Source organism: Coturnix japonica, chromosome 5 (genome assembly GCF_001577835.2).
Source record: "Coturnix japonica isolate 7356 chromosome 5, Coturnix japonica 2.1, whole genome shotgun sequence".
Classification (NCBI taxonomy): Eukaryota; Metazoa; Chordata; class Aves; order Galliformes; family Phasianidae; genus Coturnix; species Coturnix japonica.
Window position 1 is genome coordinate 28403448 of NC_029520.1, and position 13731 is coordinate 28417178.

At 34.9% G+C, this 13731-nt stretch overlaps 1 protein-coding gene across 4 annotated transcripts in view; it reads right to left on the reverse strand.

Moving 5' to 3' along the window:
- The window catches only part of C5H15orf41 (chromosome 5 C15orf41 homolog), a 109299-nt gene that overhangs the window by 81676 nt on the left and 13892 nt on the right, over positions 1–13731 (reverse strand). For all 4 annotated transcript variants that reach the window (XM_015864890.2, XM_015864889.2, XM_032445196.1 and 1 more), the window contains exons 2-5: positions 7640–7685; positions 6726–6790; positions 3834–3894; positions 710–782 (exon numbers count right to left, since the gene is read on the reverse strand). In XM_015864890.2, the coding sequence (XP_015720376.1) occupies positions 710–782; positions 3834–3894; positions 6726–6790; positions 7640–7685 (245 nt within the window). The remainder of the gene's footprint in view (positions 1–709; positions 783–3833; positions 3895–6725; positions 6791–7639; positions 7686–13731) is intronic.

Below are 13731 nucleotides of genomic sequence, written 5' to 3' on the forward strand. Positions count from 1 at the left end.
GGCAAATATTTATGGGGCAGTTGACAAACTCCTGCCTAGTAAAAGAGCCAGCACTGAGAGCAATTACCCTGATATTCATGACTCACTTTGAATATCACATTGAATATTACTCATAAATCTTTTACGAGCACATCCCCAGAGCTCACTTAACAGCCGGTTTTAATCATGCAGTTGACACAGAGAAAATAACAAAATGTATTTTTTCAGTGGCAAATTAATTTAGGCTTGAACCTCCTCCTGTAGCTCTATTCTTTTCTTTCATTTCTTTTTCTTATTTTCTTTTTCTGAGATCAGTTAGACACGCTTTTGCTTTTAGCAGCAATATTTCTCCAGTGCTGCAAAATTAGAAGTGGCTTAGGTTTATTTTTAATGCTTATTTTTGGTAATTACTGACTTTCAAAATGCATAGTTTTAAACATTTCAGTGTAGTGTGATCTCCATACCCTTTATTTTACTGAAAGGATATACATACTAAAAAGGAAAAGGAAAAAGAACGCATTCATTTGGGTACTATTAAATTGTGGGTGGTCCTTTTACATACAGTTTGTCATTAGCTGTTGGAAGATATCAGCCTTAAAATGTTGCCCTCATTAGCTCACTTGCAACGTTATGTTAATTATTTTTATGTTGTAGTCAGAAGAAAAGTTTCAGACATAAATATTCCAAAATTTAAAAAACACAAAAAAAGAAAAGTACTAGAGACACTTACGGATGGCTTGTTCCTGCTCTTGAAGAAATCTTTCCAACACAATACGAGCCATCAGAGATGGGGCAAAGTCCATCTTACCACAAAAGAAATAGAAGAGAATTTAGAGAGGTGAATTCTCAAGTATTTGAACAAAGATGATCTACAGTATCCAAAGGAAAATCAAATTCAATGTGAGAATCTAAAAGATAGTTATGTGAACAAGTAATTAAATATGTTGATTTGAGTTTCTCTCCATGTGCTACAAAGATGAGGTATCTGTGTGTGTTTATGCTGTTTTGTGCTTGAAACATAATATACATAAATGAAATAAAATTAAAAAAGGGGACTTGTCATAGATTGAATATTTAGCTGAAGCTAGTAGGAGATAGTAGTGATATTCTAAGCAGCTAAAATACATTGCTGTTTTTATGTCTGTAGGTTTTCTATTTGAACCAATTTTTTAAAAAAAGATGGCAATAATCTCTTTTGTAAGGTTTCCTACAAAGGAAAAGAAGAAATGCTGATATTTTGCTGTAAATATTTATTATATGTAGCACCCATCAGGTGATACTGCATAGCCTTAATACCATCAGAGGATTTTTCTTAGTTTTGCTGATTAAAACACCTCCAACAGATGTGCTGGACTAGGTAAAAAATTCTCTAGAATTTAAATTTTCGCTCTTAAAAAAGCTCTTTCTCCACTTTAATACTTTTTGTATTTACGGAAATTGTATGTTGCAGTTCCACCTGAAATTACCATACCTTTTTAGATTTCATTGTAACACTCCCTTACTGAATTGGAATTTTAACTAAGAGACAGTAAACCTTGCTCATACATTGCCACTGTGAATTCGTCTTGACACATATTCAAGTTCAATATTAGTACAAAAAAATTTAGCTTGATTTAGTAAGTGGATGCACACAAAAAAAGCTGGTTTCCTTTATGCATATGCTTTTTCCAAATATGTATGTACTTGGATGCCCTTAAATTCCCTAAGTAGAGAGAAATGCTTTCAACGGAGCTGCTTATTTCCAGTAACCCACATCAGAGCTGACACATGAAAAATGGTGAAATTACTGAAGGTAGTCCAGCCTGAATAAGGACTACCTTATTAGTTCAGGTACTTGCATCTCCCTAATTTTCATATTAATCATGTGTCCATCTTTCTTTGAAATAGGGCCATCATGCTTCATGTCAGAATTTAGCATGTAAGTAAAATTCATAGTGCTTCAACTCTCACTTGAAAATATTTGTATGAAGAGAACGGTGACTAATTTTATTATTCCAATCAGACAGAAACTAGATTTATTTTAGTGCATTGGAACAACATATAAAATAAAATAACTTAAAAGTAGTCACACACATCCTCAAAAAAACCTTCAGTAACCAGCCCGAAAAGATAGTAATATGGAGCGGTTCCTATTTAACAGACCTGCTACACACTGTAATGCACCTATGTAACATTTTTCTCATCAATTTTTACAGTTTCCACTGATTAAATATATATTGACTCATAAAGTATTACCGTTACATCAATTGTCAGCAGATGCAGGAGTATTTCATTTAAATATTAACTATCATATAAAAATGGCAGCTTGATTGTTTGGAAGCAGTAATCTGGTGCTGGTTATTGCCACATTTCACTAACACATTAGGCAGCAGTCACAAAATACATTGCCTTTCTTATTTCCCTGCTACCATGAAATCAGAAGCAGATAAGTTCTTTGTACATCTCCCTTTCCTCTTAGATCTAATTTTTATTTATTTCTGAACTGCAGAAAACTTTGATCTGTATTGCAAAGGAATATTACTGTAATATAAACAAAGATATGCTCACTAGAGTCAGAAATGATATGCATAATCTCTAAACCAATGGGAAAAAATATACAGTGAACCAGAAACATAGATTATGTTGTGCTTGAAATATTTTGAAGACAGTTCTTGTATAATATAGGTGCAATATATCATGAAAAAAGTTGTTTACTTAAATTTTTAATAAGGTCATACTTCTTTATATTCTGAGAACAGAATGTAGTTTAAGTCCTGTTTCTTCCAGAAATGGTTAAAAAATGAAAGAAAAAGCTAAACATTACTACTAAAGCAAAATAAATCCTTTATTCTTTGCTAACAGTATGATCAGGACACGTGAACACTTCAAAGACCTTCTAGTATCTTCTAGTAATTGATAGGTAATCACTCATTTGCTAGCTGCAGCAATGTATGTGAGAGAGAAACCATTCTTTCTAATGTAATATATAGAAGTTGCTGCTATTGCAACACTTAATGTTCATACTGCATTTTTAATGCAAGCACTCATTTTCAGCTTCCTAACACCTTCAGCATATATTTCATTTTATCTCTTTGAGGACTGCATGAGCAGTTCCATGGAATACTGCTATTATTACTGTAAATAAATATTTTTGATCCTATGGGTGTAGATATGTTGATTGATTGTTTTTCTAGGAGGTTCACCACCGCTCTTTCAAACTTTTACATTTCTTTTACATTTTCTTTGAGGTAGTGCTTTAGAGAGTATATTTTAATACCTTGATTCTCCGGATTCATATTGTACTTAGCAACCAGTATTGATAAATTTTTCTGACTTTAATGGCAATGATTCAAAACTTTTCACAGACTAGCTTTTCTAAGAAACAGCTATACTGAGGAATTTATTCTGCTTAATTGTCTTTTATTAAGCAGTTTTCATTAGTCATCCTCTAATCTGTATGAACTGAATTAAAAGGAGTCAGGAAAACGAACTGTTTTAACCCTTTTTATTAAAAGAAAAATCTTAGTTTTGTTACTTAAAAGCTGTTAACAGATGCAACTTCACTTAATCAATGCAGCAACTTTTAGTAAAGTTGTGCTTTAAAGGCCTATGCTCTGTCTGAAATTTCCAGCAAAATACAAATTCATCTTACACTTCTTGAAGTTAGGAGACTAATTACATTAACTGATTTATTCATAAATGAGGCTTTTTGTCTAATTGTTATAAGTACTAACAGACTGGGGAACAATTTTAAATGTCTAATGTGCCTGGAAACCATTTATTTTAGGTTAATTACGTTTATCACTAAAGTCACTATAGATATGCCTGTTAGGTTCTACACTTGGAAAATAAAAGAAAAAAGTGAAGATTACTACCTCATTGGCCAGCTCCAGTAAAACAGGGGCAGATGCATTTTTCATCACCCCATTCAGGTACCTAGACAAGACAAAGAAACATAATTCCTGTACAGCCCAGTACAGCATACTTGAAAAGCATTCTAATAAATGTTTTAAACAATCACAAACTTTCCAGCACTGCTTCCTATTCATTTGCAATATGCAACAATCTGATTTAAGTCACTGGTAAAAAACAACAACAAAAAAACACAACAAATCAAGACAACAGTCTTTCAAAAAGATTTCAGCTTAATTCCCTAAAAGCAAATGATATCTCTATTATTTAAAGATGCAAAACAAAAAACTCTGTTATTCACTGAAAGGATTTTGAATTCTATTTGATCTTCATCTACTTAGTGCAAATCACTGTACATCTTATTCTGTTTGTTACTCTGCACAAAAAATAGAAGTTTGATCACAGACTTTATCAACAGAGGTAATAGTAGGTAATAGTAATACTAAATACTAACTTCAGTGAAATCAGAGTACAAGAATGAACTTAACATTGTGAAGAATATTACAAGAAATATTAAAAGAACTTAGGATCTATGAAGGACCCTATTTTCAGGAGTTGATGGGATAAAGTTATATTACTGGAAGTCACTCTGCTTTGCAACTATCTGGTAAAGAGCAGTAGTTAGCAACACCTGAACCTGCTCATTTATCCTACCTTTATTTATATAACAAATCATTAGAAGGCCACAACCTTTCTAGTTCTGTTATTATCTATTCATCAGAAGCCCTTCTTCTGCTCATTAACTACAGATATTATTATCATTTTACCTTTCTGTGAAACAGGTTTAACATCTTTATATGTAACTTTTCACAGAGGACAATGGCTTTTTGTTTGCAAGTTATTCTGAGGCTTAATGAGTAAAGGAACTGATAAAAGCTGATTGCTGTAACCTATTTCAACTCTATGTAAAAACACTAAATATGATGTCTCATGTAAATCTGAACACTTGAAAATTATAATGGTGGGGGGAAAAAAAAAAAAGACAGTTAAAGACCAAAATACTTAACCAAGATTTGCTTGAGACTTACGTTCTAAAACATGCACCCAGATGATCAAGCATCACAGCTACAGCTGACAATGGAGTGCTACTGGCAATTCCATTATGGACTAACAGATTTCAATTGCTGATGGCAACACTGTCCTGAAAAGTTTGCTGATCCTTCTTATAACTTCACTTTGTGTTGGTCCAAACTGAATACCAGTCTTAGCCAAATAGCAGGAACTATTTGGAACTACACAGACTGTACAGTTGTAAGATGGATGCTACAAAAGAGTAGTCAACATCTTTGTCATGTTTACACTTGCAGCATTTCAAACTGACTTCTGACTCAAGCAGTCTGCTCCTGTAGACTACAAGCCACTACACCATAAATAAAAAATGGGATTGAGATGAGTGATTTATTTATTTATTAATGACCAGAACATTCCTTATTTTAAAATATGTGCATTTTATCCAGCCATGTTAATAGTTTGCAATATATATAATATATAGTAATAGCATAGCTACCATATAGATTCATACATAACGCATTAGTTATGTACTGCCATCACACTTCAGACTGTACAGAAAGGGACAGAACACCAAATACAGAACCAAAACCTGATGTGAGCCAAACTTAATCACACCTATAACCTTACTGGCACAAAAAGCACTGCTGCTTTGCAGTGGTTCAATGTAATGGGACTAGTAATATTAGTAATACTATCATCATAAAAAAGGTTTAAATTATTTGCATGTGTTCTAAGAAAAGAATTATTACAGTTACAATTAACATAGGGAACTTCACTAAAATTATACTAGTTAAAAGTAATTAAATGAAGTATCTCATACATTTGGTCAGTAAAATTTCAAACCAATATTTTTCCTAAACAAACATCAACACTGAGAGAAGTGTGATGTGATTCAGTACAAATTATTACAAAATTATATAACTACTTAAAAGAAAAAAAAAAATAAATCAAGTTCCCCCAAAGAGCACAATTCACACTAGACTTTCTGATATAATCAGGTTGTGCTCAGGTTTAAACATGTGATTCTGCAGAAGCACAGAGAGTAGTTAATTGTTTACAAATGGAAGCTTTTTGTTTATTTTCCTGGTTCATACAGACTAACATTAAGCATGGATATCAGACATCTATAATCAGAAGTATAAACTTGCTTGCCATGCAAGCTCTTCAGATATGTCAGTCTGCAAAGTATTCTTTAATTGCACATTTTTACTAGTTATCATTATGCCCCAATTATGTCATTGCAACATTTTAAATAAAGTGTATAGAAGTAACAGACAAACTATAAGATGTTGCAAACATTTTATTAGCTTAAGACACAAATAACTGTAGAATATCGTAAGATGACATTCTCCCTTAAAAGCTATTTCTGACACTTCCGTTGATAAAACAGGAGTGATCTAAAAATTAAAGCTGGCAATAGAGAAATTTAGTATGTAACTTCTGCAATGTAAACCAGCTGTTTTTTCTAAAAGTTACAAGCAGCTGCAACAGAATAAGCTCACTAGTTGTAAGGAATTTATCATTAATATTAGTCTTGACACTGAAATTACATAATTACAAACTATAGGCAGTATATAATGAATGCTCTCATATGCACTGTAAAAAGTTATATTTGCTTATCTGGATTAAAAGCCAAGGAAGTTAAACACTTCTTGATCAGAGTCACCGATATCTGAAATATTCTGTATGTACAGTGATAAACACATTTAGGTGAACATTTTTGTAACATTCATCTCAAATTGTTAATTTATATTTATAGATCTTCATAAGCTAATAAGCTAATTTACTTATAATTATAATAAAAATTAGTGATGATACTCTTAACTAGGGTGAGGAGGTCATACCTTTGGTAGTAAGTTTCAACTGCTTCTGCAGTATGATGCTTGGCATGTGTTCTTTTTATTTGTTTCTTGAAAAACAAAAGGAAAACAGTCTTACATATGTGTCACAGATCAAAACACAAAAATCATGACTGTCCAAACACATATCTTGGCTACACTTTGTTATACAAACTGAATTATGTTTTTGGATTCTATATAGAAATGATGTTCAATTGAAATGAATGGCTTCATAGTGTACTGCAATGTACCGTATATGTAAAAGCCAATAAGGTCACAATAATTGAATCTAAATAAGTTTACTGAAGGCTGCAGAGGGCAAAGTAAAACTTGTTCTCTCTTTCAATCTTTGTATTAATTTTCCCTCAATTCAATTCCATCTAAGTCTGGTGTACTCTAGTTTTACAATTCAATTGGCATTTTTAACCAGGAAGAACATTGCTTAAAAACAACTTATTTGAAAAACTACAAAAAGTAATTCCACAGAGACTTGCCACTTGACTGACACCTGTCATCTCATGATAAATGACTCCATTTTCTGCCTCTCTTGCCTTCTGCCACTCCGGCAATGGTCATTTATCATCATCTCTGTCAGCAATGGAAAGCGGCACTGACAGTGCAAGTCAGCAAACATTTAGCACATGGAACCACGCAACACAGGGAAATTATTATTGTCAGAATAATAATGGTTTAGCATAATTTATTACAGGTCCACCAAATAAGCAAAGGCTAGATGTTATTAGACAGATGGATGGGTAGGCTTGGCAGCCATCCACTGAGACTCAGGCGGTGCTTGATGTGGAAAAGGGAACATCCTCCAAACCAATCAGAAAGCTGGCAGTTCAATTACAAAGAAATAAAGGGACATTCATCATTCAATTAGGCACCTGTCAACCCTCACAAAGGAGAAAACTTCTAACCTGGTACTCCTGGGAGAAGATGCTCAGCAGAGTGGACTGCGATTGACTGGAACAAATAAAAGAAGGACAAAGTTAATTACTGGAGTGCACTGCAAAGAAACAAAAGAGAAGGGAGCTTCAAAGGTAGGCCTGCTGCCCTGTAATCTAACAGAACATGAAAACAAGTGTGGAAAAGTTGTTCCAGATGAACACCTCAGACAAAGGCTTCCTGCTGCTAGGTCAAGGAGAGAGCATATGAGGGAGGGGAGGAAAATATAGCAAGAGTTTCAAAGCAAACTAGCATATTGTTTGGGTGATTCTTTTTCAGCCTCAGAACCCACAAAGCCCTATCAGTAGCAGGTACTGGAGTTAAAAGGGAAAAGACAAAAGAAAACAAAGCAAAATTTCCTTTAATAATTGATGGACTTAAATTCCATCAGAAGTTGGGAACACACCACTTGTTCATTGGCAACATATTGAAATTCATTTTGTTAGCAGCAAGGGAAACTCTTCAGTAGCTGTCTCATATTCAGGTTAAAAGCTTCCTTCTCTGTCAGAAGTAGCATATGGGACCACTGGAACATTCCCACTGAAACTGATGTGCTTTGAAAACAGAAACTTTCACAGCAGGAAGCAGAGATTCCCTGGAGTCGGTCATTTCCAAAAGCTGCCATAAGCTTCATTCATCTAAGGCTCCCCTCAATGTCAAACACCTGGCAATGAAGCAACCTGGAAAGCTTTCCTCTCAAGTGGGAATTTTTCTCTCTGAATTGTTAACATTTAGAAATGGGACAAGATTTTTTATTCCACCCCCCCCCCCCAAAAAAAACCCCACAAAAACAATCAATACCACACTGCTACTGTTTTGAATTGTCCTCTGTGGATATATCTACCTCATCATATCCTGAATACAATTAATTACTTCTGATATATTTTCCTACTACATGCAACTTGAACAAATTATAGTCTCAATAAATCGAGTTTTATGGTACAGCAAAGCACTATGAATAATTAACATTTTCCCTTTCATGAGTTTAACTACTAAGGTACAACATAGGTAGTTCAAATATTCAGCGGTGCCTAAAGTCTTGTTCTTCTGACAGATTTCTGGCATGGAGATTTAATACCTGCATTACATTATATTTACATTAAATGTAAATATTCTCTCAACACTTAAATGGCCTTTCTCCTCGCAATATTCACATCTCAGAGATATTATGATAAGCAAGTTTTATGCCCCCTTTGAAAAGATAAAACTGAAGAACAGAATGACTAAATGGTTTGTTCATGTTGAAACAGAAGGTATGTCTATGTAGCACAGTATAAAGTTACCTCTAAATAAACCAGCTGAACCATTAGGAGTAATAAGTAACTAAAATAGACTATGTTCAGTGCCATGCAATGAGCTTATCAGTTTGAGTTATCTGTATCTCATGCTTCTGGCATCTTTGCCACAACACCTAGTTTGGGCTTGTCTTTCCAGCACATCTCTGTGACAGCAGTAAGCTGAGCCTTCTTTGACACGATAAGTGTTCACCTGGAATATTCATTGTCTGAATATTAAAACTAGAAAAAATCTAACAATATAAACTATTTATTATTTGTATGTTTTTCTGTGGTCCATTAATTTAATAAGTTACAATACAGTCAAGACTTTGAATATTCTTAAATATACATCATTCAACAGAGGGGCCAAGAAATATTCACCACAATGCATTCCCAATAGGTGTATTATCCAATTATGACAATCTTCAACATGTAGATGTGGCCATTAAAAGCTGAACAAAGGAAAGAAGATCACACACTTACACAGGCTATATACATATACATAGCTATGGTTTTTCAAGTTGATTTATTTGGAAAAAAACCAAACCAAAATAAACAACCCTGCAGGCTACAAATGAGCTGGATACATATGGCCCCCTAATGGCTCTCCATGTAACTATTATTATCTGGCAGATTTACATGGTCATAACAATAGAACTGAATGTAGAGAAAATACTCAGAAATTAAATGACAGAACAACACAAAAGAGGACAACATTTACCTGGGTTCTGGGTTTGAGTTCTCTCCAACTGGTTACATAAATTTTAGTATTTTAAAACTATTCCTGGTAACATTATTGTACTTACTGCATAATTATCCAACTATACTCACTGACATATCAAAAAGATTTAAGACCATTATCTCCCTGTTCTCCCATTTTACTCTCATCCATTCTATTTTGTTCCCTTGGTTTCCTTGATTTCATCTTTCATTTTAGTCTGACAAGCCTCTTCAATGCTTGCAACTGTTCAGATCATTTAGAACTTAACACAAATACTAAATAAATAAATAAATAAAAATCAGGCAAGAACTGAGCAAGGTTGATATATACTGGATTGCAGCACAAAAATATTGTGATTGTAGGAGAGAACTATTTCAACAGAAACATTCCAAGAACTTCAACCCTTTCTCTCCTCCACAAGAGAAGTAGATTTATATTTTCACATGGCTGCTTCCATGTTTCTTCTAATTAACACAGGGCCCAAGTTAAACACCAAAACCACTTGTCTGCCACTCTGTGGTTGCTTTTATTTTTTGGGCCACTATTCTATCGCTACTGGCAAAGTTACACAAATAGCCAGCAAAATGAAAGCTGTGTGGCAAAATGCAGCAGCTCCTTCAAACATAGCTGGAACATCTATTGCAAGATGCCACTAAGCTAAAACATTATGGTTTTGAAAACTGCTTAAAAAGCCAGTACAGTGTACACGGAGAGGAAACAGAGTCATGAACTCATCATCTGCATTGCAAGACAGCCCAAACAGATCACAGCTGCTGATGGTGACATTTCAGGATACTGCCATGTAACTTACTTCAGGGGATATCTTATCAATGTATACAAACACATGAAGGGAGGGTATAAAGAGACGGGTACTTCACAGTGCTGCCCAGTGAAATGGGCACAAACTGAAACACTGAAGGTTATGTCTGTATGTCAGAAAACTATGTGAGAGTGACTGAACACTGGTACAGGCTGCCCAGAGAGGCTGTGGAGTCTCCTCCTTGGAGATCATCAAACATTGCCTGGGCATGGTTCTGGTCCTGCTCTGGATGTTCCTGCTTGTACTATCATCACTGCAGTGTACACCAAAATGTTCTGTTTGCAGACCTGCAGTGAGTGTGAAGTACTTGCAAATAATCAGCTAACACAGACAGATCAGTATTTCATAACTACAGCTGATGTAAAACTATGGCCAAGAACCAGCCAGTAAGGACTAAAAGATTTTGACTGGGATGGTTTGCCTTCCTCTTTTAGGCAAAACATACCTCCACATCTTGCCAAGATTTCGGACACTATCCAACTTTGGATGCCGACATGCACTTTCGTATATGCCGACATTCACTGAAGCTTGCTGAACGTTTATGGAGATGAAACACTAGATGTGAGCACACTGAGGTGGAGGTTGAGGTGGAGGATTTCATCAATGGCAACAACAATGTGAAAGATAAGCCATGTTCTGATCTTCTTCAACATCTTTATCAGTAACTTGGATGAAAGGACAGAATGCACCCTCAGCAAGTTTGCTGATGAACTGAAGCTGGGAAGAATGGATGACACACCAGCAAGCTGTGCTGCCATTCAGTAAGACACAGACAAGCTGAGATGAGTGGAAAAGAACCTTATGGGGTTCAACAAAGGCAAGTACAGACTTTACATATGAGGAAGAATAACTGCAGGCATCAGTACAGATGAGAAGGTGACCTGCTGGAGAGGAGCTCTGTGGAGAAGGATCTGAGTGCCCAGGAGGAAAATGGGACTATGAGCAAGCAGGGTGCCTTTGTGGTCAGGAAGGCCAATGGTGTTGCTTAGGGATTAGGTAAACTTTCCACTTCACTTTCTGAGAGTTTTGGAAATGTAAAATGTTAGGTACAAGATTCCACTTGTTTTACATCTTCATTTTAAAATGCAATTATTTTCCCTCAACTTTATCTCCACATTTTTTGCCCAAAATAGAAAGACTAAAAATGCTGTTTTACCTTTCATATATATTTTACCATGGAATAAAGGAATAGTGATCAGTAAAAAAAAAAAACACCAAAACCCACAAATGAGTAAATATGAACTACAGAGAGCACTGAGTCAATGCTACCCTTTCACAAAATGGAATGCTTCGCCTTATGAAGATGATAAACATAATGGTTAAAAGACTGTGCATGGGGATTTGCATTTCCAAAATTCAGAAGCTATTATGGGTGAAATCCCAAAGTAGCACTGTCAAAGCTTATCCTGCAAGTACATCCAACAGTGAATTGTAGTTTTTGCAAGAATTCAGGTATGATAGAAATTGTCTTTTTCCTTCCACATTCTCCAGTATGAGAGCCATGTGCCTGTCTGTTTGTGAAATGTTATTTCTGTGAAGCAGATATCTTTTAATGTTAGAACTTTCCAGTACCTAAATATTCCAGTACCTTGGAAACCAGAAAACCAATATGGTGTTGTTGGGGAAATACTCTCATTACAAATGTATTAAAGCTACAAAATTACAACAAACATCTAGATAAAGAGAAGTACCTGTGAAAGGGGTGATGTTCTTTTCAGCCTTAAAGATACCAATTTAAAAACAAGACAAGATTAAAGTTCACACGTGGAGCTATAGCACTAATCAGTTTTGAAATTCAGCATCATCCAGTTCATTAAACTGTAGAACTGCTCAAGTAAAAAGATGTAAATATGAATTACGTACTAAAGTGTCTTTGCATCAAAGTCGATTTTGTACCTTTGTTATGTTTAAAAGTTGAAAATAAGGAGTCTGAGCCTAAAGACTTCCTGCATTGCAAGTTCACCCTATGCAATAATAATAAAATAGGTTAAATGCAGGCATATACACATAGCTTTGCTGCCTATAGACAGGGTTATGAGAATAACTATGACAAAGCTTTGAGAAGGCTACTTGAGAAGAGTCATCACTTCTATGACCTTGACATTGGTTGGTCTCACAACTTCTATGCAATTTAGTGATGTGCAAGAACAGATGATGGTGCAATACATAGAAATGGCAGCATTTAAAATTCATAGTAGCATGAGGCCATTACTTTTCCCACTGGGCCACTTGAACTTTAATAATGTCTGACCTAGTTGGCCAATAAGTTCTAGCAGCAGACAGAGGAAAATTGCCAGTATTAGATACTGTTTGAATGATTTTTCGTTTAGAAAGACTTAGAAGTTCCTTTAAGAACAGGGCACCAGTTCCTCCTTTAGACACCTCATTTTTTTGGTGTCTGTTGTAATGGCCTATATATTTTAAAACAACTGCAGACAACACACAATTTGTATCAGATGTGAAAAAAATTAAAATGCAGAGGTTAGCACAAATTACCAACACAGCCAACGATCACCTCCTTTCATCAATACAAAAACGAACTTCTGGCAGTAGTAATAGAAGAGTAGCTTAAAATAAGCAATATTCTAATTGTTACAAAGTATTTCTGATCCAGTCCCTGCAAGGTCACAAGTAAAGTCCGAAGAAAGTTGCTGTTTCCCCATTACTTCAATTGGATGTCAAAAAGAACAACAGGACATTTTCAAAGTGGATGAACAGCAGTAGATTTTATGGTTAAAGATGGAGCTCTGACAACACAGGAATAGAACAGCGTTATTTCCACCTGAAAAGAAACTACCACTTCATCTTATCTTAGTAAGCAAGTAGATAATAATTTCTCTGGAATACTGTTTTTTCCTTCCAGAATTAAGAACAACTGTTCCATGTTTGAAACATACCAAAATGCCAAAACCACACAAAGACCCCTGTAAGCAAATCCAAAGGATATTCACAATACAAGCTTTAAAAATACATCAAAGCTAAAACTGAAAACAAAATTTAGTCAAATATTAAAAAAATATTTTTACATAGGACTTGAATGACTCTCAACCCTTTTCAGCTTATGCATACCAGAAGCTTTTTGGTATCCTTTGATCATATCATCAGGGGGTTCATTGACAAAAGAATCTGATAGGAGGAGTCAAATAGAGTTTGCCTATCACCATCACCCGGATAATCTTAGTACATGCCCCTCCAATTTCATTCTCCTGCCATTCTCTAAAATTCTCCTTTAAGTCTACAAATACA